The sequence below is a fragment of the Grammomys surdaster genome, unplaced genomic scaffold, assembly GCF_004785775.1.
Source record: "Grammomys surdaster isolate TR1022 unplaced genomic scaffold, NIH_TR_1.0 213, whole genome shotgun sequence".
In the NCBI taxonomy this organism is placed as follows: Eukaryota; Metazoa; Chordata; class Mammalia; order Rodentia; family Muridae; genus Grammomys; species Grammomys surdaster.
Window position 1 is genome coordinate 3,331,244 of NW_021604658.1, and position 25,714 is coordinate 3,356,957.

The following is a 25,714-nucleotide window of genomic DNA, read 5'->3' on the forward strand; positions in this document are numbered from 1 at the left end:
AGCCAGCCAGCCAGCCAGCCAGCCCTGGTCCTCTGCCCTGAGAAACAGTGAATGAAAGGGTTTTCGAGGATACAAGGCAAACTTAACTCTTTCAGCTTGCTCTGCTCTAAATGCCTTGAAAAGAATCCTTGAAGACACTGTAGAAATGGCTCAGAGGTTAAAAGTGCATACACAATTCTTGTAGAGAAGCCAAGTTTGGTTCCCAGCAGCCACATAGGGCAGCTCACAGTCACCCAAAACTTGAGCTCCAGGAGATCTGACACATTCTTCTGGCTCTCGTGACCAGCTGTACTCACATGTCCACACATATACGTATGGTTAAAATATGATAAAAATTTGAAAAAAGACAGAAAGTCAGGTGTAGTGATACAGTCCTTTAACCCCAGCACTCCTCTAGCAGAGGAAGGCAGATGTCTGTGACTTTGAGGCCAGCCTGGTCTAAAAAGAATCCTTGAAAAACATTATCAAATCTAAAAATGTTGGGTATTCAGTATGTAGAACCAATAACCTCTAAATATAAATCCATTTTCCAGGTGTGAAATAAGAACTCTGAAAAAGGACACATTTAAGTACTCTGAAGTAAATCTGTGTTGAAGAAGAAACAGAGAGGAAAGAGAAAGAAGGTCAGGAGTATGGACAGAAAAAGAAATAAGAAAAGTTAATGTTGATCAACTCTGAAGGTCAATAAATGCCACTAAAATTTAAAGTGCAAAGGATCAAATATTTACTTTTATTTTCAGATATGAACTAAATCTCAGCAACCAAATTAGTGATGAGGAAATCTTTTCTACGAAAGTCTTCCAAACAGGGGATGGAGTTTCATGACTGTGCCTCTGCTCATGAGGAGCTTGAAAAAGGGTGCAGGAGTTGAGGACAACCTGGACAGCAGAGGAAGACACGGGCTCAGATGAGAAAGAGTATTTTAACTAATAATGATATACTTGGAAGACTAATTACTATTTTTATAAATACTAATAAATAATGGATTATCATAACAAGAGTTAATGTCACAAAGAGGACATTATTTTACCCGTGACAGAAATACACAAAGCTATTTGTTTAAAACAAACTACACCGGGCATGGTGGAACACTTTAATCCCATGCAGAGGCAGGTAGATCTCTGTGAGTTCTAGAACAGCCTGGTCTACAAAATGAGTTACAGACAGTCAGAGCTACATAGCAAAACCCTATCTCAATAAAAAACAAAACCCAGAAAGCCCATAAACTTCAAGGATCTCAATGAATCAACCCTCAGGAAACACAGGGAACAGAGGAACAGGCTCAAACTACACAAACCAGAATAAAGCCAGTAGAATCAGACCAGGGAAAACTATTTGACATGCTCTTTCAATCAATGAACAATTTAAAAAAAAAGAGTTATAAAATGTGTGGGGTTTGCTCTAAGATAACACAGTCAGCCAAGACAGGTGAACGTAAATATTAACTGAAGTTTGCTAAAAGTGCATTAAGTACATTTGATTTCTTTCTACACTTTTGGGAAACTTTTACAAAGCAATGATCACACCTCAGATAAATCGCATTAGCTACACAACTACCAATGTGCAAAGCTCAACTTTTCCATGATAGAAAGTAGAAGGAAACTTCATTACAACATTTTAGTTAAAATGTAAATGACTCGAAGGTCAAATGTAAAGTGACAATTCTGAAGCAATCATCCAATTCAAACTGTGACAAATTCCCTTAAAGCTAGTAAGAAATCGACATAATAGAGTAAAAAGAAATCAAGAGCTACGTCAAGTCTTAATTGATTACATTGATTTCTGTAGTTTAATTCTTCATATTTTTCATGAAAGAATGGACATCATGTCAGTATTCAACTAGTGTACAAAAAAAAATTTAAAAGAAATATACTCATCCAGGCAGGTTCTCAAAATACATTACATTCTACATACAAAGTTAGTTACCCCAAATAAGGCACTGAGGACTCAGGTTTCTATAGCTCTCAAAGGTAATTTTATACTGAGCTAAGGCTCAGTTTACTTGGTAAAGTTCTTGCCGAGCATGTCTGAAGCCCTGTGTCTGATCCCTACCATGGCCTAAACTGGTATACATTTAGTAACAGAGACAGGAGGACCAGACATTCAAAGCCATCCTTGGATACATTATGAGTTCAAGGTCAGAGTGAGACATGAAATCTTTTCTCAGTAATAATGATAGTTTTCTAATTTCTTTTAAAAAGATTCATTATTTTTAATTTATGTACGATTTGGGTCCTGGGGAATCAAATTCAGATCAATGAGCTTGATGGCAAGTAAGCTGTCTACTAGTCCTAAAACCCTTCCTAATTCTTTATCTATAAGTAAAGCACAGGCTGGAGAGATGGCTTAGCAATTAAGAGCAATGGGGCTGTGAGTTCAATTCCTAGCACCTACATGGCAGCTTACAATAGGAGGATCAGATGATGCCCTCTTCTGGTGTGCAAATAGACATGTAGACAAAGCACTCATATACTCTAAACAAGTAAATCTTAAAAAATAAAAACATGTTAGTCAAGACCTAATTAAAAGGAGAGAAAGGAGGTTTCCTCTATTGTAAGGGAAAGACAAATTCTCCCCCAGTACTGAGGACAATAAAGCAAAAAAGAAAGACAAGCAATCCTTGTAATTATTATCTGAAGAGTTTAATGTACACAAAACGTGAGAGCTAAGTGAGAAGCACAGCATCTCCTTGTGTGTTAATTTTATTCAAAGGCTCCAGGGAGGAGAAATATTTAAACTAACATTCACAAGCAGCATGTGGTCTTATCATCAAGAAACGTTAGGTTTAATGGTAAGTCTGGGCAGCAGACCTCCTGGAAGGTATAGATATGCAATGTCAGAATGTTAATGTCCTTTCATCATAAAGCCATTTTTGAGTAACTATTCCAATTACAAATATGAGAGGTTAAATAAGCAAAGGCTTGGAAAGTAACCTTGAAATCACCAATGGTGTCAAGGCTCTTACAGCAATGCTTAGAACAGCTATACCATCCTGACAACATCACTGTTGTTCTGCAGAAATATGCTTGCAGCCTCCATGACATTCATTTTTAGGTTTTTTTTTGGGGGGGTCTCACTGTGTAGTTCTAGCTGGTCTGGACCTCACAGAGACCCACTGGCTTCTCACCTCCAGTGATAGGATTTAAGACACCTGATGCTCAGCTTTTTTAAACTCATTTTTAAAGTCAGTATGTATAATACTAATCATCCTAGTGTCATGAAGAAGGAAGGATTCCTTACGGCTTGGACTCCATTCTCCCGGTAACTAATGATGTGGGTCACCTTCTCATGTACTTACTGATCATTTATGTACCCTCTTGAACAAACACTATTCAGGTACAGTTACACAATACCCTCTCCTTATGTTTTTGAACCCAGGACACTGCTCTTTCCAGGCAACACCCCTGTCCCATGTTGACCCTTTCAAAATTCTACTGTTGGGTGATAGGAGTTCTTCAAACACTTTGGATATTTTTCAATGCTCATCAGCTGTGTGCTTAGCAGCTACTTGCCCAACTATATGTTATCTCCCCAATCTCTTGGTGGTGGCCTGTGGCTCAAAACATCATTTAAAATTTTTTTTTTCTGTGTTTCATTTGTGAAATGTAAGAAATCACTGCCTGCCAAATTCAACAGCATGTGTATTTTTCTTTGTATTTTCTTCTAGTAGTTGGACAGTCTGAGCTCTACTTTAGGTTTTTGAGGTATTTTGGTTAATTCCAACATATGATACAAATAAAGGTTTAACTTCATCCTTTTAAACATGAATATCCCATTATGCAACAACATTTTAAAAAAAGACTCTCTTTTGTAAGCATTGAGCCCAACAGGTACCAATTTGAAAATAACTTAATGCTAACTGGGCATTGTGACACATGCCTATAAGCCTACTACTCAGCAGGCAGAAACAGGCAGTTCTCTGTAAGCTCCAGGCCAGCCAGGGGCTATATAGTGAGACTTGTATCAAAACAACAACAACAACAACAACACCATCACCACCACCAAAGCCACATTGATATGTACTAAGGTTTTTGTATGACTAAAGAGATTAAAATAAAAGAGGGAAAGAAAATACACATTAGACAAAATCCTGCACTGTGGGTAATGCTCGGTACTGACTACTGTGAGGCACACATTTAATGTAAAATCTGTGTTTCTCAGGAGCCAATTAGTATTTGGAGAAGTAAGTCATCACACTAGGCTGGTTTAGAGCAGGCATGAAGCCCGGCTTAAAAAAAAAAACAAAACCCATATCACACAACGCACAGTAGAAGAATTTGAAGAAAGCAAGTACTGCTGCCAGCCGCAAAGGAAGCTTTCTTTTTGGCATTAGTATTAATCTAGCCACACAAATAACTTTTAAGAGAGCAAAAATAAGAAACTATATAGATAGCCTCTTTTATAGCATGTCCTCTGTTATTCTAATAATAATTTTTCTTGATAATCTCCTCAGATCCATAAAATATACAACTAACATAATGAATCTGTCTCCAGTGTTTATAAAAGAGCAACAGGAAACATGACAAGTCTTCCTGCCTTTCACAATCAACAACTCAACATATGGCATTTCTTTTATAATTCCTTCAAAGCAAAATGCAACTGCTGGGCTGAGGAGTTTAGTGGAAGAGTACTTGCTTTTAGCAAGCGCCAGGCTCAGCGTTTGATCTCCAAATCATCAGCAGGAAAAAAGCACTAATACATAACTTTAAAAACTGTCTCCTCCACAGCTGGAGAGAAGGTTTAGTGGTTAAGAACACACACTTCTCTTCCAGAGGATCTGGGCTCAATTCCCAGAGCCTAGATCGTGGGTCCTAACTCCAGTTAGGGGGTCTGACACTGTCTTTTGCACTCCACAGGTACCAGGTACACAAGTGATATGCATCATATAGGCAGGAAAAATATTCATATTCATACACATAAACACACAGACAACCCATAATTTCTTTTTTCTTTTTTTTGGTTTTTCAAGACAGGGTTTCTCTGTGTAGTCCTGGCTGTCCTGGAACTCACTCTGTAGACCAGGCTGGCCTCGAACTCAGAAATCTGCCTGCCTCTGCCTCCCAAGGGCAGGGATTAAAGGCATGCGCCACCACTGCCCAGCGACAACCCATAAATTAAAAAAACAAAAACAAACAAACAAAAAAAACCCACTGCTTCTTCTAAGTTATGGTACCAATTGCTGTTTTAATGAATTAAGAATATTTTTATTTTATTAATTTTGTTTGCTTTTTGAGACAGGGTTTCTCTATATAGCCCTGGCTGTCCTTGAACTCAGAGATCCACCTGCCTCTGGCTCCTGAGTGCTTGGATTAAAGGCAGAATTAAGAATGTTTAAAAAGCTATTTCCTTATTTGTATGTGCTCATGTCTACAGTCCATGTGCACATGCTTGCATGTATGTCTGTGCCTATATATGGCTTGCTGTGGAGGGCAGAGTACAACAGATGGGAAGTGCTTCTCTCCTATCATGTGGGTTCCAGGAACTAAACTCAAGATGCTAGGCCAGGCAGCAGGAACCTTACCCAGTGAACCCAGCAAACCGTCTCACAGGCCCGAGGGAAGATGGGCATATGATCTTTCACGTGCTTTTATTTCCTAAGAAACTGCCAGGAAAGGAAACCTTAAGGGACTATAAACTGAACGAACTGAAGAGCTAAACAATGTGTATCCTAGAGAGGAACACTTAAGTGAATTTAAATAAAAACAAAAGTCTAATGAAGATAAAATACATCTGCCATTGAAATGCTGCCCCCAAAAATAGTTCCCAAAGAAAACGTAATAAAATACCAGGATAATGACTAGGACCAGTAAAGACAGGATCACTACACAACCACAGTCTGAAATCAACACCATGGAACCTTAGGTTATACAGAGAAAAGGTAGCTTATAGGTAGCATCTCACCAACAATACTGAAAATGAAATACATTTTCTAAGAACACACACAGTGTTTAATCTACAGTGAACTACACAGCTGCTTTTCTTTTTTAAAAATGTTGTTCCAGGGTCTAGTCTGGCCCTTGGGAAACTGTAATCCTCTGTCTAAGCTTCTAATGTACTGAGATTACAGGCATATGCTATGCCACCATGTCCAGTTCTGTAGCTACCTAAGGAAGGAGTCTTCTGCTCTGGAAGTGTGCAGCAAGTGGCTTCCCAAATCTTTACTGGGCATGCCTTTGTGGATCACACTGTAGAAGGTTTGACACAGTATCAAGACAGCAAGGTTAGTTTTAGGCAAGTATGCAAATGCAGATCTTACCCACATGCAGGCTTCAATTCTAACTTTTGAGATGATACTCCACAAAGAAATGGCTCCTTCAGTGCCTTCTTCATCTGGGCAGATAATCTGGTCAGGATAGGGTGGCTCAGGGAAATTAACCGAATTGCATTCATAAGCAGCTAAGGTAACTGAAGCTATATGTGGGCCCTAGAAAACAAGCAGAAGAAACCTCTAATGAGAAACAGTGACACAAAAGGACTTTGATGCACCTCATCTCAACACCACACTCATCACTAATGTAATACAAATAATGTAATACCAAGTGCTACTTTCAGAAGTCAAGATGCAACATGAACACACATTTTTAAGATGCAGTTAGCAATTAGATAAAACAATCTTTCCCAGGCCTGCTTTAGGGAACCTATCCAATTTTTTGCTTGATATTCATATTGTTTATTCAGAGTACATCAGAATGTTATCCCTGTAATAGAACTTTTCTTTGAGGTGTAATTTGAGATTATCACCTACCTTTTCCAGTGAGTTACTAAAAAAAGATGACGCCATATAACCACTTATTTTTCATTTTTTAATTTTTTTTTGGTTTTTCAAGACAGGGTTTCTCTGTGTAGCCCTGGCTGTCCTGGAGCTCACTCTGTAGACCAGGCTGGCCTCGAACTCAGAAATCCGCCTGCCTCTGCCTCCCAAGTGCTGGCATTAAAGGCGTGCGCCACCACCGCCCAGCTGCATTTTACTTTTAAACGTTTTTCTCTTATAGCAACTTTTGTGATATTTTGCTCTTTTATTTTGCAATATTACAAATTATTAAAATGAGTTAAACTACATTAATATGTAGATATGCAATAAAGTCTTTTTTTTTTTGCAGTAGATTTTCTTTATCCATTTGGTGCTTAACATAATTCCCACAAGATGTTTCATCTATTTAAACAGTAATAATAATAAACAATAATAGCAATCTTAGAAAATAAAAAGAAGAAGTTTGACTTAAACATGTACATATATAAAATGTATTCTATATATGGCCATACATACATTTATGAATGTATGTATGTATATATCTATAAGAAACAGAAGCCAGGCATGATGTACTATACCTAAATTAATACCACTGAGTAAGCTGAGGCAGAAGGATTGCCATAAGTTCAAGGCCAGCCTGAAATACAGAATAAGACCTTCTCAAAACAAACAAATGCACACCCTTACATGTGCACGCAGAGTGGGGGAGAGGGAGAGGGAGAGAGAGGAGACTGTCTATGCATAATATCTCCTAGTCAGGAACACTAAATGGCAGGGTGCTGATGACCTCGCCAGACTCGGTGACGATGGCATCATAGACCCAGCGGCGGTTGCACCGGCAGTCTGGCCCACACACACACACACACCAGATATACAAACATTGATTATGAATAAAATAAACACAAGAACTGGTAAAACTGTAAATTCCTGAGTTTCCTAAGATAGATGGGTGGCTGTCTGTTAGAATATAATATGTAATACCCACTATCTGTTAAATGAAATATGCTTTTATAGAACAGGTTTAGACATATACCAAAATTTTGCTAATGACCATATTGTGTGAATATTTCTGAATATGAAGGTTTCTAGTAAAGATTTTTGTACTGGCTTTTTAAAAATGACTCAGACCTAAAGAAAAATGGTCACTGTGCATCAAAGCCCTTTAAGGTCAGAGAGTGAATGAATTTAACATTTAAAAATCTCGCTATAAAAATAAGGAAATATTAAAGACTAAGTTCCACTGCGAGAATGAAAGCTAGAAGACAGGACACCTTCTACTTGTCCCAAGACTCCAGAATACACACTAATACTTGTAATTATGAACAAATTATTTTAAAAAGAAAATATTATGAAAGTCTTGTTTATTACAAAGATAATAAATATCATTTACTTAAGAATTATTTATTTTTATTTCATGTACATGAGTATTTTGCCTATGTGTGTGCCTGGTACCCGAGGAGGGCAGAATGAGGAGATGGATTCCCTGGAACTGAAGTTAAGGATGGTTGTGAACTACCATGGGGGTGCTGTGAACCAAATATGCGGGGCTCCTCTGCAAAAGAAACAAGTGCTCCTGACTGCTAAGCCATCTCTCCAGCCCCCAAAATTTATATTTTTTACTTTTAATTATACGTGTGTTTGTGTGTGTCCATCAGCAAATGAATGCAGGTGCCCAGGGAGGCTCAAGGCATAGGAATGTCCTGGAACTGCAGTTCCAAGGAGCTGTGTGACACTTGTTGTGTGTGCTAGGAACCAAACTCTGGGAGAACAGGAAGCATTCTTAACTGCTAAACCAGTTTCTCCAGCTACCCCTCCATGCTTGTTTACTTACTTACTTCATCCTGTATATTAACTTGTTTTAAAGAAAATTTGTTTAAAAATCTACCTCATCTTTTTATTTTTTATTTTTAGTCTTTGTTTTTTTAAAACATTTTAATTCTTGAAATTGCTAATATAACAATATTCAAGGTTGAAAGCACTGAAAGTTTTAAAGAGTATTTTTATTTTCCTTTTAAAAATGTATTTATTCTTTGGCGATTTCAGACATGAATACAATATATCTAGGTTTTATTAGCACCTCAAAATTCAGGCACCCTCAATCAGGTTTCTTAATGTCATGTTTAACCATGAAACTAAAACTTTTTTTTTTTTATTTTAGGTATTATAGGAAAATAGATTCTTTTCTAATCTTACCAAAAAAAAAAAAAAAAGAAAACAAACATAAAAAACATTGAATTGTAAGTTTAAATATTCTGAATAACTCCAGAATAAGGATACAATGACATCTAGCACATCCAATATTAAAACAGTAACTGCAGTCAGGCATAGTGGGTAGGTGCAGAGCTCAGAGTTTTTGCCAAGAGTTCTAGGCCAGCCAGGACTACATAGTGAGATGTATTTTCAGAAACAAAAGCAATACTTTTAACCCTAGAAAAGACAAGAAATGTCTTGGCATGTGATGGCAGTAATTCAAAATGAAGAAAGAGTTTGACTGTTGTTTTCTTTTGGCTACAAATACAGCTGGATTTTTAAAAAGAGACGTGTGTGTGTGTGCGCGCGCATGTGTGTGAAAACAGGGTAAGGCAACAGTGATTGGAAGTGGTGGAGCTAGCTGGTGCAACCCTCCCCTGGCAAGCCTAAGTTCCTTCCAACTCCAAGCTCTGGGCTGTGTGAGGCAGACCTTTCTATTCGAAAACATAGATTAAAATACAAACTAAATATATTATCTTACAAAATAAACTTTTTTGATATAGTAAAGTCTCACCAATTTTAGCATTTTTTTCCCTACAGATGACTGTTCAGGGGGCCTGACTTGCATGAGAGCACAAGGCCCTGGCCTCTCACATAAAGAGGGCATGATGACTCATACCTGCATTCTGGCACTTGGAAGGGACAGGCAAAAGTACAAAAAGTTTGTTTATCCCAGCTACTTAGCAAGATCCGGAACAACCTAGCTGGGCAGTCTCCATAAGGAGTTTGCGACCATTGAGGGTCACCCAGCGAGACCCTTTTTGTTCACTCACTCAAGAGTGTACATTCTTCCCATAGTCGCACTATGAAGTCATGATTACTCAGCGCGGAGGCTCACGTGGCGGTTTCCAGACAAAATGAAAGCTAAGAGGCCTGGCTAATAGATCAGTCCTGGCCTTCCTTCATTTTCACAAGCCTATTTGCTGCCTACACATTGACAGTTTAAATTAGACTATATTTACTGATAAAAACCTTGCAGTTCTTTTCAACTTTACAGCTTAATTGTTCCAAAGAACAAGCAAGTGTTTTGAATAAAATAATTTAGAAAATTACATACACTCAAGTCACTTATGTCCTCTTGATAGTGCTGGGACTGACCCGTGGCCTCACACATGTGATGGAGGTGCTCTCTCACAAATCTATCTACTAACCAAATTCCAGGCACCAAACCATCTTTTAAGTATAATGTTCAAGAAGTGCAAGCCTCACTACAATGCATTATATGAAAGTCCTATCTTACCTATAACAAATAAGTGAGCCCAACTAGAACTTATAGAGTAAAAAAAAGGGGGGGGATTAACTGGATATACCCAGTATAAAATACTAAATCGGTAACAGAAAGCACCCAGACTGAAGGATGCAGAGGAAAGCACTGGGAAAGACATACATTTTAATGACCTGAGGGATAAAATCCATCAGTATGATACACATAGGGGTGATATGGGCTTCAGAAAAATTAAAGATATAGTGGCCAAATTATTGTTCAGATTTTATGTCTAGGTAAAAACAGATTTTTTAATCTTTTTTTTCTTGTGAAAAAAATCTAGGAATAAAATAAACCTTAAGAATCAATTAAAAGAAAATAAAACAAACTGTTGGTAAGAAAAACATTACAGTCAAAATGGCAGGGGTCGACTGCAAGAAAAACCTTAATCATTAGAAGGAATCAAAAATAACACCATCCAAAAAGAACGTAGGGTTAGACTTACAATCAGAAATAATGAGAACAAAAGATAAAGTTACTAAAATGCTAAAAGAATGAGGTAAAATATATGTGAACTAGAATCCATGGAAAATACTCTTCAAAAATAAGATGAAATCAGAACAACACTGGAAATACAGATTTTCCTCTTTATTTGAATCTTTCATGCGATAAGTAGTTGTTTAAAGCAAAGGCTGGGCTGGCCACAAAGCTCAGCTTACAGCACTTGTTCTGCATGTCTGAAGCCTAGGCTGAATTTCTAACAAAGAGGAGAAAAGAAAACAGAACCCAACCCCCAAAACAACAAAACCCTGTTGATTTACAGCAAGCTGACTTGGGATTGGGGCTCAAGACCTGCGCAGAGGTGAAGTGAAGACAACAGAAGCACAAGAGAAAGAAGATGGAAAGAAAGCACATACACTTGTCAACTCACTGCATCAGCTCAAGGTATGATGCTATGTTCTACTACAAGCCTCTGAGCAACCACTACAATTTTCTTTTAAACTATGGTAAGTAAGCAAAAGATCAAAGTAACAAGAGGGGAAGAATAAACAACAAATACTCAAAGTAATGCACTCAAGTTCAACCAGATTGATTATTACATTAGTTAGAAACAGACCAAATACACAACGGAGAAGGCAGATTGTTGACATACAACCAGTTACAGACATCTGAGGGCTGGAGGGATGCCTCAGCAGTTAAGAGCAATGGTGGCTCTTCCAGATCCAGGCTTGGCTCCCAGCACTCCCACGGCAGCTTACAGCTGTCTGCAATTCCAAGACTAGGAGATCTGACCCCTTCTTCTTACCTCTTCAGAAAACCAGCACATACACGTGGTGTACATACGGACATGCAGGGAAACACTCATACATAAAATACAACTAATTAAATCTTTAAAAAACTATACAGTTAAAAGTGAGAGCCAAGTAAAGTAAAAAGGGTCAGCAAAAACACTTAAAAATATCATAAAAGATGGGGTGGCTCTATTAGTATCAGACAGATGTAAGAACAGAGCATAGGAGGGACATGTCATAATTGCAAATCTTTAGGAAAAAAATTTATCATGTATATAACAGGAGCAAACACAAAAAGGAACACTTAATAATCAAACAGAAGTAGAATTTTCTTTCTTTTTGGGGCTTAGGGAATGGACACAGTTGGCTGCCCTTAAGCTTTTGAGTTTCCTACTCTTCCTTGCAAGTTGCCATTATTACAACTGTCTATCACTGCTCTTAACCCATCATTGAAAATAACACCCAATGTGTTAGGTTATTCTGTGGAACCAATTTTATTCTATCTTTAGTGGTGATAATAAAATAAATTTAGATTTTTTTTTTAGGCCATCATTTTTGCTGTGCAAAAACAAGTTTTCACTGTGTTGCCCAGCCTGGCCTCCACCTCCTGAGTTCTGAAATTAGGGTGGGTACCACCACATCCAAAAGAATACAAAAAAAAAAAAAAGACTTTAATTTTGCGCACCAGTGTGCAAGTGTAGAGGTTAGAGAACAGCTTCTTGTTCATTGCTTCCACACCATGGGTTTGAGGACTAATCATTAACTGCTGAGCCATCTCTATGACTCAAGAAACGTCTGTTCATAACATATGAGATGTTTGTAACATTTGACATAACAACTGAGATTATGTCAAACAAAACTACCCTAATCTGTCAGGAATTTTAAGTTGCGCTCTGATAATTACGTAGCAGCTATATAAGTCCAAAGAAAGATCTCCTGGTGTCACAAACACAAATTAAGGTCCCCATAATGAAGCATGAATATATTCATAGTTCAGTTAAAAATTTTTCTAATTGTAAAATGATGAAATAGTATATACAATTCTACTTTATTTTACACAAAAAAAAACCATTTCCTGGGTTTTGAAGTTTCCAAGTTCTTTGTATGTACACTAGAACAGACCACAATTTATTATAATTACACCTCCTATTTTAAACGAGGAGCTAATTTAGTCAAGCCCCTTTGGATGATGAAGACAGACTGCGTGTATATGAGTGTAAATACTACTAGGAAGACAGGCTGATGTTCTTACAGGCGCCTGTCTTAAAACTGATAAAACATTCCTAAAGACTAGCATGCTTCCTCAACATCTGTAATGTCAATTCATAGCCACATCTATCATCTACATACAGAAGTCAAAGGAGATCCCAAGGGCAACGTTTCCAATTAGTTTTGTCTGGAAAACTCAGGTCAAAGGTAATAAAGCCGAGGCATGCGTGGCTTCACTGGGAAACCATGTGCTTGCCTCATGCATCACTAATGAACAAAAGGACGGTGGCGGTCTGGAATGTGGTCATTAGGGATATCTGGGAGACAAATAAACTCAAGATGACAAAGGGTTGCCTGCATGACTGCAACCTTTTCTTTCTTCCTTTTTAAAAGTTTGACTTTTGGGGGACTTTAGAAGCTCTTTCCACACAGGAATTCTACTCCCCCAAAGTTAAAAATGGTTGCTTTTCTCACCAGTCAGAAAACAACAGGTTCTGACCTACAGCAAGCATTTGTAGCAAGGTAGAATATAGAACTACTCATTTCAAGTAGACACCAAAAAGTTGACCTACTCTTCTATTTCTTTTTTTAATTTTAATTTTATTTATACAGGCATTTTGTCCACATTGAATATCTGTGCCCAAAGAGGCCAGGAAGATCCCTGGGAATTAATTGATTTATAGGTGACTGTGATCCAGATGCAATGTGGGCTCTGGTCCTTTGCCAAGTGCAGCCAGTCCTTTTAACCATGGAGCCATCTTCTCCAGCCCCTAGACCTCTTTAGATTCTCTTTGTCAAGTCTCAAGCTAGCAGCCCCCCTCATCCCTGTTCTTCTCTAGAAAATGTTTGTCTGAACACAATAGCCTGGGTATTAGTTAATGTGAGTGACAAGTCTTTAAATCTGTTAGAATTTAACAAAGCATAATTAGAATTCTGTCTTATCTTCCTAATGTAACAAAACATTTAAAAATAAAACAATGGCTGTGGCACCTAGGGCAAGAATGTATGATTATATTTTAAAAGTACAAGTACATAGCTGCTGGCCAAAACAAAAGTAGTGTAAACTATAATATTAGCTTATGTGCTTTCTGGAAGCAAGTGGATTGTACCAGATTAGTATATATATATAAAGAAATACTTCTAGTTTCTTCTTTAAAATCAAGTAACTTAAAATTGGTTTTAAAGATTTACAAATAACTGTATATCATTTTAAGTTCACTATGATGTTTTAGTATACATTATACACCATACAGTATATACTATATACATTGATAATGCTCAAGATTTTTAGCTGACCCAGCACCTCAAATGTTTATCACTAAGCCCAAGAGGGCAGGCATGGTGGCACATCCTTTAATCCCAACACTCAGCTGGCCAAGGCAGGTAATCACTATGAGTTCAAAGTCAACCTGGTAAGCTAACTGAGCTCCAGGCCAGCCAATGCTAAATAGTGAGACCCCCAGCCCCCAAAAAAACCAAAGAAAACAATAACAAACACTAACTGACCTTCTTCTTTCCTTTGTGAGGTGCTGAGCTTTGAAACCAGACCCATGAGCATGTGAGGGAAGTATTCTGCCACTGAGCTACATCCCTAGCCTCTTCTAAGCAAATTTTTATCATGAACTGACTGAAGTATTCCAAATAAATGGACTACTAGATATTTAGGTAGAGAGCTATGCACGTTGTTTAACCTACTCTTTGAAGTTTTCTTTTAAGCACACAATTATAAATAGTGACTTAAGGGCAGGAAGCTATCCAGTCTGTACAAACCCCTATGTCCTGGAGACCTTGGTTTCTGCTTTTGATGTGGTGATGCTCATGAGTTAATAGATGAGTCATTCCTTGGAGGGAGACAGGGAGAGGGGCTACCATGCCCTCCCTCATCAAAGGCCAACAGGCTTTTTTTTTTCTTTTTTCTTTCTAAAAAAGAGGCTGCTAATCTTACAGGAAGAGCTCTGACTCAGTGTTCATGGCCACAGTCAACGTGCCTATAGAAGTATCAGCGACACCAGAATACAATTTGGGATAATTTCTTCCTTGTCTACAATGAATGACGCGCAGGTCAGCACTGAAGCAATCGCTCATCAGAGGTAGAAACAGTAGTGCAGACGGAGCTAGCTAGCAGGTTAACTCTGAGAATCACCCCACCATGGCGTTAACAGCACAGTTACTGAAACTACTCCACTTCATTTTATGCCATCTTAATGACATTTTCCAAATATTTAATTCCAGCAATAAGGAATCAAGAGCCAAAAGGTACCAGAAATATCTGTACCTAAGAAAACACAGCTTTGGAGCAGCAGAGACAACTGTTAGGCACTACACAGAGAAGGAAAACATGGTGCCATCTACAGCAATGTTTATACATGAGAAAACAATCAACATGCCAGATATTAAAAAGGTACAATTTCTGCTCCACTTTAAAATAAAATAACCCAAACTTCAGAGTAAAACATGCATCTGGGCAGCAAACATTTTATATACTTGTTGCGTTTAATTTATAACAGAGGTAAGGTATTTTGTTGAAATGATCATATTAAGAAAATGTCTCTTAAGGAGGCATTTTCAAAGGACAACACATTATGGTTACAATTTCTAATAAAACCTGGTCAATTTTATACTATAATCCAATAGTTCCAAATTCTCCTCCTTTCACATTGCTTTTAGAAGGGAGAATGGTAATGTTTCAGGCACATTTTTTACTTTGATCTCCAAATGTGAAAAAAGAAATCCTAGTGAATTAGGTTAAAGAGAACATTTTTCTGTAAAGGTAAGTATCTGATGCTTCCCAAGTCACAGTGTACAAACTGGGCTTTGTGAAATCTCTCTGCAGGAAAATGCTCCCCCTAGTGTCAAAAACTGTCCATACATCACACAATGGAAATTGGCTTTTGCTGTTGTTGAGATAAAGGCTCACATAACCCAGGTTAAATGACTCTAGACCTTCTGTAGGTGAGGGTGGCCTTCAACTCCTTATCTTGCCTTTAATGTTCTGAGATTATAGTCATGTGCCATCACACCCAGCTTTCTTATTTAAATGTAAGACTTTAAACCTTAACTTTGCTCCACATCACCCCTCGGTCACACTCTGAAACAGGGTTTCTCTGTGTAGCCCTGGCTGTCCTGGAACCCACTCTGCAGACCAGGCCTGCTTCAAACTCAAGAGATCCACCTGTCTCCACCTCTGGGATTAAAGGCATGTGCTACCACCACCAAGCAGGCATTTTCTCTTTTTTATTTTTATTTCTGAGATTCACTAAGCAGCCAAGGCTGTTGAGAATAGCTAAGGGTAGACTGTGGATGTCATCAGTAGTAGAAAATTTGGCAAGCACATACAAGGTTGTTACTTTGATCCCTAGCACTGAGAAGGAAAAAAACAAGGTATAGTACACACATTGAAAATGATTGTTTGCTTTAAACAATGAGCTGAGAAGCCAGAGGAGATCGCTGTGTTGGCAAAAGCACCTGCTGCACAGTCTGAGGACTTGAGTTTGACTCACTGAAGCCATGGAAGAAGCAGGACACAGCTCTTCACATTTATAACCCGAGCACGCCTACGGGGAACGGGAGGTGGAAGCAGGACAATCTGCGGGAAGCTCAAGTATGCAGCACAGCCACACAAACAACAAAATCCTGTCTCAAGACAGTAAAAGATAAAAGGAGAGAACAGGCTGCAAACATGTCTTCTGACTTTGACATACGCACACCAACGCCGACAAGCAAACCCTCAGTGTCTCTGGTCTTTCTTTCTTAAACTCTCCTTTCTTCAAAACAAAAATATGAAACTCTGAAACATAGTGATATTAATTGTAATAGCTGGAATAACTTTCTAGACATTTTATGTATATTAAACATCATATTGAAAAGATACATTTGTTATTTCACTTAATCCTCAAAACAGTCATGAGATAATTACCATCATCATCACTGTAGCGGCATATTTTCCCACAAGTTGGGAGGAGCTAAGGTGGGAGGAGTAAGGAGAGGAAGAGGAGGAGTAAGGAGAGGAAGAGGAGGAAGAGGAGAGAGAGGAGAGGGAGAGAGAGAGAAAAGAGGGGGGAACATGGCAGTGAACATGAGCGTGTCTCTAGCAGTCAAAGGTAGTTATATATCTAGGTTGGGCATTGGGTTACACCTCTAATTGTGTGGGCATCTTGTTATTGAGCTTTACCAAATATATAAAGCTATTAGATAACCTTTAAACATTAGAGTCTCAATTCTACCGGGTACCACATGGATGGCGGGATGGTCTGGGCTCAGCCCAGCCTGTGGAGACAGCGTGGAGGATTGGCAGAGCCATCTCCCACGCTGGCGTCTCGAGGGTGGCAGGGCGAGTGTCTCTGGCCGCCTGAGCCAGCTGCCTGAGCCAAGCAGCGGCACGCATTCCTACCGCTGCTCATGGCCACAGGCCTTGTCTAGTCGGGAAGATGGTGGCTCATTAAGAACAAGCAAGATTCGGTTACACCATTTTAAATACCTCAATCAACATATCGCCTCCATTTATAGTTGAATAAACTAAGGTTTAAAAGTTAAGAAATCTGGGCTGGAGAGATGGTCCAGCAGTTAAGAGCACTGACTGCTTTTCCAGAAGTCCTGAGTTCAATTCCCAGCAACATGTGGTGACTCACAGCCATCTGTAATGGGACCCAATACCCTCTTCTGATGTGTCTGAAGACAGGGACAGTGTACTCACATATATAAAATAAACAAATCTTTAAGACTATACCAGGTGATGGTGATGCATGCCTTTAATCCCAGCACTTGGGAGGTAGAGCCCGGCAACTCTGAAAGTTAGAGTCCAGTCTGGTCTATAGAGTGAGTTCTAGAATAGCCAAACTATACACAGAGAAACCCTGTTTCAAGAAAACAACAACAACAGCCAGGCAGTGGTGGCTTTAATCCCAGCACTTGGGAGGCAGAGGCAGGTGGGTTTCTGAGTTCAAGGCCAGCCTGGTCTACAGAGTGAGTTCCAGGACAGCCAGGACTACACAGAGAAACCCTGTCTCCAAAAACCAAAAAAAAAAAAAAAAAAAAAAAAAGGGAAGGAAGGAAGGAAGGAAGGAAGGAAGGAAGAAAGAAAGAAAACAACAACAACAACAAAAACCTTAAGAAATCCGTCAAAAAAAAAATCACATAGCTAATATTGGAGCAGACATTCCAACCTAGCTACTTGACTCTGCTTCTTTCATAATCAAAACTTCTGCATATTCCTGACTATTATAGGATGGAAAACCAGATGTGGTGGTGCACACCTGCAATCCCAGTATTTGGGAAGCTTTGAGCTTTGACAGGAAGGATGCTATGAGTTCAGGACCAGCCCAGGATATATAGCTGTGGGAATTACTTCCTACATGCAAGTCAATGGAAAACAAGGCTAACTGGTAATTTTACTGATCCTTTAAAAATTAAGTTAGATTTATTTTCTATGTATGCATGTCTTGACTGCATGTATGTCTGCGAAACATGTGCTTGCCTGGTATTCAGGTCAGAAGAAGGCACTGGATTTCCTGCAACTAGAGTTACACGTAGCCCCATTCACTAGTCTTGCAAAACATGTATGCATGAATATACATAAATAACAAATCATGTCTCTAAGCTAAGAGAGTCATTTGGCGTTGGGTAAGGTCGTTCTATCAGTAAATACGCAAGGTATATTGATTGTGTTAGTGATGCCATCTAGTGGTGACCAAATAAAGACGTACTAAGACAAATTCTAGAATCTTTTTTTTTTTCGCTTTTTAAAAAGATCTTAGGATTTATTTTGTTCTACATGTGTGGATGTTTTTCATGCATGCATATATGTGTGAAAACCTGATGCCTATGGAAGCCAGAAGACAGCATTATAGTTTCTGGAACTGAAATGATGAACGATTGTGAGCCATCATATGTGGCTGGGAACTGAAACCACGATCGTCCAGAAAAACACAGTGTTCTTAACTGCTGAGCCATCTTTCTTTCCAACCCCCTAGAAAACTGATTTCAAACCACTCATAGATGACAATCTTTGGAGAATGTGAACAATGTAGTTTTTTTTTTCAACAGGAAAAAAAAACCGTTTCTCCTAGATACAAAGGTAGAATGTTTAGGAAGTTAGCAGAACAAGCAACACAAGCCAGTGGTTATTAATCATCCTACTAACTACTTGCTCCACAGAAATGAAATTCATTTGCTCTCTGGTTCACAACCACCACTCCTACGTAAACAGCAACTCTGTTTATTGAATGATGAGGATTTCAACACACATTTTCAAGTTACAACCTTCAATTTAAAAATTTAAACTTAAAAATAAGGAATTTGTTCATTAACTGAAAAATAAAATGAAGTCATAAGATCTAATCTTTTTAGTCTCTTAAGTGACCATCTGGTGCTGTACATTCAATCACAATTAACAAAGTTTAACCCCCAAGGCAACTTCCACTGTGAATTCCAATGGATATAAAATGCAAGGCATTTTCATATTACTTAATTTTTAGTAGACTCGATCACAATAAAGGAAAAATTAATCTTCATTTTCTCAAACTGTAAGACCTGTAAGTATTTACAAATAAGAACTCAGATATTTTGCTACAGAGTCTGCCAAGAAGAGGGCTGTATTCTGACCAGACTACTTTCCTAACATGGTTACTTGGCCTCTAGACTGAGGGTTATATGATTACAAGGTAGAGGTAATTCACCACCACAAAAAAAGAGGACATCATTATGTTATTATCATCACATCTAAATGAGGGTTACATAAAGGCTCATAAAAGAAAGCACATGTAATCTGGGCTTCCCAAACACAATCATATTACCTAGGCTAAAAAAACAAGTGAGGGGCTGGTGAGATGGCTCAGCGGCTGCTCTTCCAGAGAGCCAGAGTTCAATTCCCAGCAACCACATGGTAGCTCACAACTATCTATAGGATGGATCTGATGCCCTCTTCAGGCAGGCAGATATATATGCAGCAGAGCACACATACATTAAATAAATATAATTTTAAAAAATTAAAAAAATAAAAAACAAAACAAACAAAAACCCAAGTGAGTTCCGCATGGTGGTGCCCCTCTTTAATCTCAGCACTCAGGAGGCAGAGAAAGGAAGATCTCGGTAAAGTCTAGGACAGTCTACACAGTGAGTTCCAGGATAGCCAGGTCTATATAGTGACATCCACCTCTTCCAAACAAACAAACAAACAAACAAAACAACAATAAACAAAAGAAATAAAGACTGTCAGGTGTTGGAGGCACAGAGGTTTTTGTGCCATCAGAAACCAGGAATGTTAAACATACAAGGTTCTCTCTTTAAAGAAAGAGATAAAACCTGTTTTCAGAGCAGAGGTGGTTAGGAGCCTGGTGACTTTTGCATTATCTGTGTGGCCAAAACCACACCAGATCCTCCCCAAGACCTTATCATGAGACTGTTTCTCTCTCTCTCTCTCTCTCTCTCTCTCTCATATATATATATATATATATATATATATATAAAATCTCCTATCTTTATGGAAGATTTCACATGTACTTCCAAAGTTTCAACATGGGATTGAGTTAATTATCACCAAGAAATTTTTTCACCAAATTGTACTGCACTTAAATATGTCTAAAGGAAACTAATTAGAGTCCAATTCTCAATGTTTAAACCAACACAGACTACTGAATTGTGCTAAACTGAACTGCTCCATCTTACATGGATTGACATGTTGACTACTGGGGTTGTGGAGACCCCCTGTACTTCAGGATTAAAAAGTTGTTACAAATCACAAAGGAAATGGTAAATTAAAGAAAATTATCCAGAGTTATTGGAATAGCTTGTATTAAAAGCAAATTAAAAGAACTCTGCTTTGCCTTTAAGTCCTATTTTCTTCCTTTTTAAAAATTTGTTGAAGTTCACTTGTAATTTTAACAATTTATATACAAATATAATACACAAATATACAAAAAACTTCCCATGGAAACATTTTGGTATAATTAATGCAATAGTTTCACAAGTTCAATGATTGTATCTCCATACTTGTGACTTAGTACGTAACAGATATAACACTGAGTGCAGTGAGAGAGAGAACTTCCTGCCAATTGCTCTTGAAAGAATGAGGGTCTAGAGAGATGACTCAGCAGTTAAGAGGATGTGCTGCTCTTACATAGGACCTGGGTTCAGTTCTTAGTATCCACAAGACAGCTCACAGCTGTCTGTAACTCCATTTCCTCCACAGGCACCAGGCAAACACATGATGCAGATATACAAAATACTCATATACATTGAAAGTTAAAGCTGAGAAAATTCTAATTACATTCTACTAAACTAGTCCACTGATCAAGGGCAAAAACATTCATTAATAGAAACAAAGATTTTACTTTTCCTTTATATTAATTTTGTAATAAACTTTACTGTTACAATACTATTATTATTATTGCTATTATTATTGTATGTGTTTGTGAAGTGAATATTTGTGTGCTATGGTACAGGTGTAGAGGTTAGAAAATAGTTTATCTGAGGATTCAAAGATTGGTCCTTAAGGTCGTACTTTAAAATGAATTATCTCTCCAGTCCTCAAATTTCTTTACACTAATTTTGTATGCAATTTAAAAAAGACTCATTTGAATTCCTTTTAATGTTCAATATAATCTGCTATGCTGCTTTTCAGATGACTTTAGGTTGATCATCTATTACAAACAAATCCCTTCATCTTGTTTTTCCAAGAAATATCAGATGGTGGATCTAGATAAGAACAGGAAGGTAGCTGGGTGGTGGTCCACATCTTTAATCCCAACACTTGAGAGGCAGAAGCACGTGGATCTGAATTCAGGGACAGCCTGGTCTCACAGAGTGAGTTCAAGGGAAACCAGAGGGACACAGAGAAATCCTGTCTTGAAAACACCAAAGCCAAAACAAAACAAAACAAAACAAAACAAAACAAAACAAAACAAAACAAAAAATAAAACAAAAAGCTCAAAAGTTTTGCTAGGTATGGTAGTATATCCCAGCACTAGAGAGGCAGAGACAGGCACATCTCTCAGTTCAAGACCAACCTAGGATATAGAGTGAGTTCTCAAACAGCCAGAGCTGCAGGGAAACAGTCTTGGGAAAAAACAAACAAACAAACAAACAAACAAACAAATCACAAACTTCAAAACAAAAAACAACCAGAAAAATATTCTGTAATCTATCTTTTTTTCTTTTTGTCTTTCCTTCAACTTCTGCATATGAATGCAATATTATACTACTAAGAATTTAGCAGTTACAGGACAGGAGAGTTGATGCAGTTCAGGCATACAGAATTGCATTTAGATGTCCAGTATTTATGTAAAAAACTGAAAAGTATGCTTGCAATCCCAGCACTGGGGAGGGAAAGACAAGAGGACCCCTGTGGCTCACTGGCCAAGCAATACGGCTAAACACAGGTTTATGTAGACCCTCTGTCAAAAAAATGTGGCATGTGATTGAGGAAGACACCTAATATTGGCATCTGGCCTCCATCTGCGTGTATATACACATAGATATATCTGCACACACACGCACATACACATATACCAAAAACACAAACTCATACCAGTTTAGCAGTTACTAAGAAATAGAATCAATTACTTCTCTAGTATCTTTATTTCAGATAAAAGAGATAAGCAGATATAAATATAATTCTAAAATTCAAACATTTTTGAGATTGGGACTCCTTCTATTTATTGCCCAAGCTAGCTTCAAACTCTCAAACCTCCTGCTATAGCTCCCTAAGCAGCTAGTACCATGTGCCACTGGGTCTAGCTTAAAATTCTAAGTTTTAAAATAAACTTAGAGAAACGATGTACTAAAGATTATCTCCCAAATTATGCTTGAGATCATTAATTCAACACTCTCCTATGCCAAGCATTCATGCCTTAACATTAACATATTGGCTTTAGAAATGAACTTAGTATGTATAGAGAAGACTTGTTTGAAATGGTGGGATTAATTCAGCATTGAATATCACTGTGATATCCATTTTACCCAATGAAGATAAAACTACAAATATGGAATTGCTCTAATTCCTTATTCAGGAACAAGAAGAGAATAAAGAAGCAAACCATGTAGCCATGTAGTCTAATAAGCACTCCTGCATCTCCATCTCACCCCACTCTGACAGGGCCTACTTAGATCCTGTTGTCCTGTCTTCAGATTCCTACCACTCCTCTAATTTTACCTCAGATTTTTAAGGTCACTTATAAAAACAAAATGTCCATCTTTATTTTCTTTTACCTCAACTACTACTTCACCAAGGAAGTACTTTAAAAAAAATTGTTGAAAGGGTTATAAAAAACACTTAGTTTTACATGTTATTTTATCAGTTATATTAAATAACAGCATCAAACAACTATGGACGTGTGCCCATGGCCACTCAGAATGTGAGGACACTGTTTCTGTGTCACTGATTAACAGATAAAACTGTCCAAATCCACTTAAAGTCTTTTCTTGTTTCTGTTTTTTATTTTTTTTTAAAGAATTATTTATTTTATGCATATGAATACAGTATCACTCTCTTCAGATACACCAGAAGAAGGCATCAGATCCCATTACAGATGGTTGTGAGCCATGATGTGGTTGCTGGGAACTGAACTCAGGACCTCTGGAAGAACAGTCAAGTGCTCTTAACTGCTGAGCCATTTCTCCAACCCTGTTTTTTTATTTTTTTTAAAGCTATTTTTACTTCATTTCTTTGTTTGCTGTGTGTGTGTGTGTGTGTGTGTGTGTGTGTGTGTATGTGTGTGTGTATACACATAACTGAGCACACTTGCACGAGTCCTCTCTGTCTTCCATGTAGGTTCTGAGGATTGAACTCCAGTCATCAGGCTGGGCAGTGAGCTCCCTTACTGGCTGAGCCATCTCAGTGTCTTGTTACATAGATTACTCAAACCTCAAACTCATAGCAATCTTACTCCTCAGCTTCACAATTGCTGAGATTATGGGTATAACTTGTTCTAAGCTTTATACAGAATTTTATAAACTGAAATGAACTTCAGCTATTAAAATAACAATTACATAAAGCAAAATAATCATTTCTTCAAAATTGAAAATTGAAAGAAGTTTACTTCAGGCACTGGTTTGAGGATTAGAACACTTGAAAACACAGAAGAAGTTAAACACAGATTTTAGAATTGTAGATTCCAAAGTAAAATGCACCAATATAGACAGAAGAATCTGCTTCATGTTTGTTCCCTGAAAGAAAGCCATGCTTACCAGATAAAGCAGAAAGGTGTGCAGTCCTGTTCCAAGACCAACAGAGGACAAAATCCCCAGGCCTATCCAGTAGGCATACAAAAGAAACTGCTTCTCTATCCGCTGCACATACTGAAAAACAAAAGGAACAAGGTATAAACTCAAACACCTGCCCAGGACTATGCTACTGCTAACCAACTCCATGACCCTTCAGTGGAGAAAGCTCTGATGAGCTGAGAAACAGTAAGACAACACACTCCTTGAAGAGGTCTCGAACTGTCAGTGTACTACAGCAGAGAGGACAAAAAAACAAAAGCAAAGCAAAACACAAAACCAACCCCTTTAAGCAGAATAAGCTGGCATGGGGGAAACAAAAAACAAACCACAGGTTTGGTAATCGATATTATTTTGCTCTCTTTGATTTCTTGAGACAGGATCTCAGACTATAGTTCAGCCTGGCCTGGTACTTTCTATATATACCAGGATAGCCTCAAACTTCAGCTGATCTTCCTGCTTCTGCTTCCTGAGTGGTGTGATTATCCTTGTGTGCTACCATGCTCAACCAACCTAGTATGATGATGCTAAGAATAAACACTTGAAAGGGATTTAAAAATTAGACATAAAACAGTGTTAAGAAAGGGACAGTTATGTATTATCTGTAAAGAGAAAACTTTAGGAATACAGGAGACACAGTGGTAAAGAAAGGGGGCAATGAACCAGGTATGGTGGCACAAGCCTTTAAACTCAAGAGGAAGGCAGGGGGAATCTCTGTGTGTTCCATGACAGTAAGGGCTATGTAGAGAACCTGTCTCAAAATACCAAGTCTGGGGAACAATCACACATTTTTGTAAATAGAATACATTCTTGATTTTTCAAGTAAAAAACAGGAATAAAACAATTTGTATATGCTTAACACCAGGTTGTTTTTCAAACAGTAGCAAAAATGAATTCCAGTGTAAGGAAGACCTGACTTTCAAGAAAGAGCTGACTTATTTCTAGACAAATTTCTCAGTGTTAGTCAATAAAATAAGAGAGTAGAGTACAGAGGTTATAAAGGTGTTGGCTGCTTGTTTTGCTTGTTTGTTTGTTCGTTTCTTTGTTTTGTTTGTTTCTCTGCATAGCTTTGGATGTCCTGGAACACACTCTGTAGATCAGGCTGGACTTCAACTCACAGGGATCCACTTGCCTCTGGAGTGCTGGTATAAAAAGGGTGTAGACCACAGCTATTTATTTATTTGGTAAGAGGCAGAATTTCACTGTGTACCCCTAGCTAGCCTGGGACTCTATTAAACAAGCTGTCTTTAAACTCACAGTGATCCCCCTGCCTCTGCTGTGCTTACTAGCATGAGGCACCATGGACAGCTTGGATGCAAATTCTTACCAAGTGTCTTAGGGTTTTACTGCTGTGAACAGACACCATGACAAAGGGAAGCTTTATAAGGACAATATTTAATTGGGGCTGGCTTATAGGTTCAGAGGTTCAGTCCAGTATCATCAAGGTGGGAACATGGCAGCATCCAGGAAGGAACTGAGAGTTCTACATCTTCATCTGAAGGCTGCTAACAGAATACTGGTTTCCAGGCAGCTAGGGTGAGGGTCTCAAAGCCAACACCCACGGTGACACACCTACTTCCAACAAGGCCACAGGTTACAATAGTGCCCCTCCCTGAGCCAAGCACATACATATAAACCATCACATTCTACTCCCTTGGCCCCCACAGGCTTGTTCAAACATGAGTCTATGGGGGCCATTTCTAGCTATAACATAATCAAACAAAGTACATTTGGTCCAACTTCCAAAGACCCCATAGTCTATAGCCATCTCAACAATGTTTGTTTCTTTTCTTT

At 38.2% G+C, this 25,714-nt stretch overlaps 1 protein-coding gene across 2 annotated transcripts in view; it reads right to left on the bottom strand.

The window, feature by feature from the left end:
- Nucleotides 1-25,714, bottom strand: part of Vmp1 (vacuole membrane protein 1) — a 94,117-nt gene that overhangs the window by 44,955 nt on the left and 23,448 nt on the right. For both annotated transcript variants that reach the window (XM_028772275.1, XM_028772276.1), the window contains exons 5-6: nucleotides 23,888-23,998; nucleotides 6,257-6,424 (exon numbers count right to left, since the gene is read on the bottom strand). In XM_028772275.1, coding sequence (XP_028628108.1) covers nucleotides 6,257-6,424; nucleotides 23,888-23,998 — 279 coding nt within the window. The remainder of the gene's footprint in view (nucleotides 1-6,256; nucleotides 6,425-23,887; nucleotides 23,999-25,714) is intronic.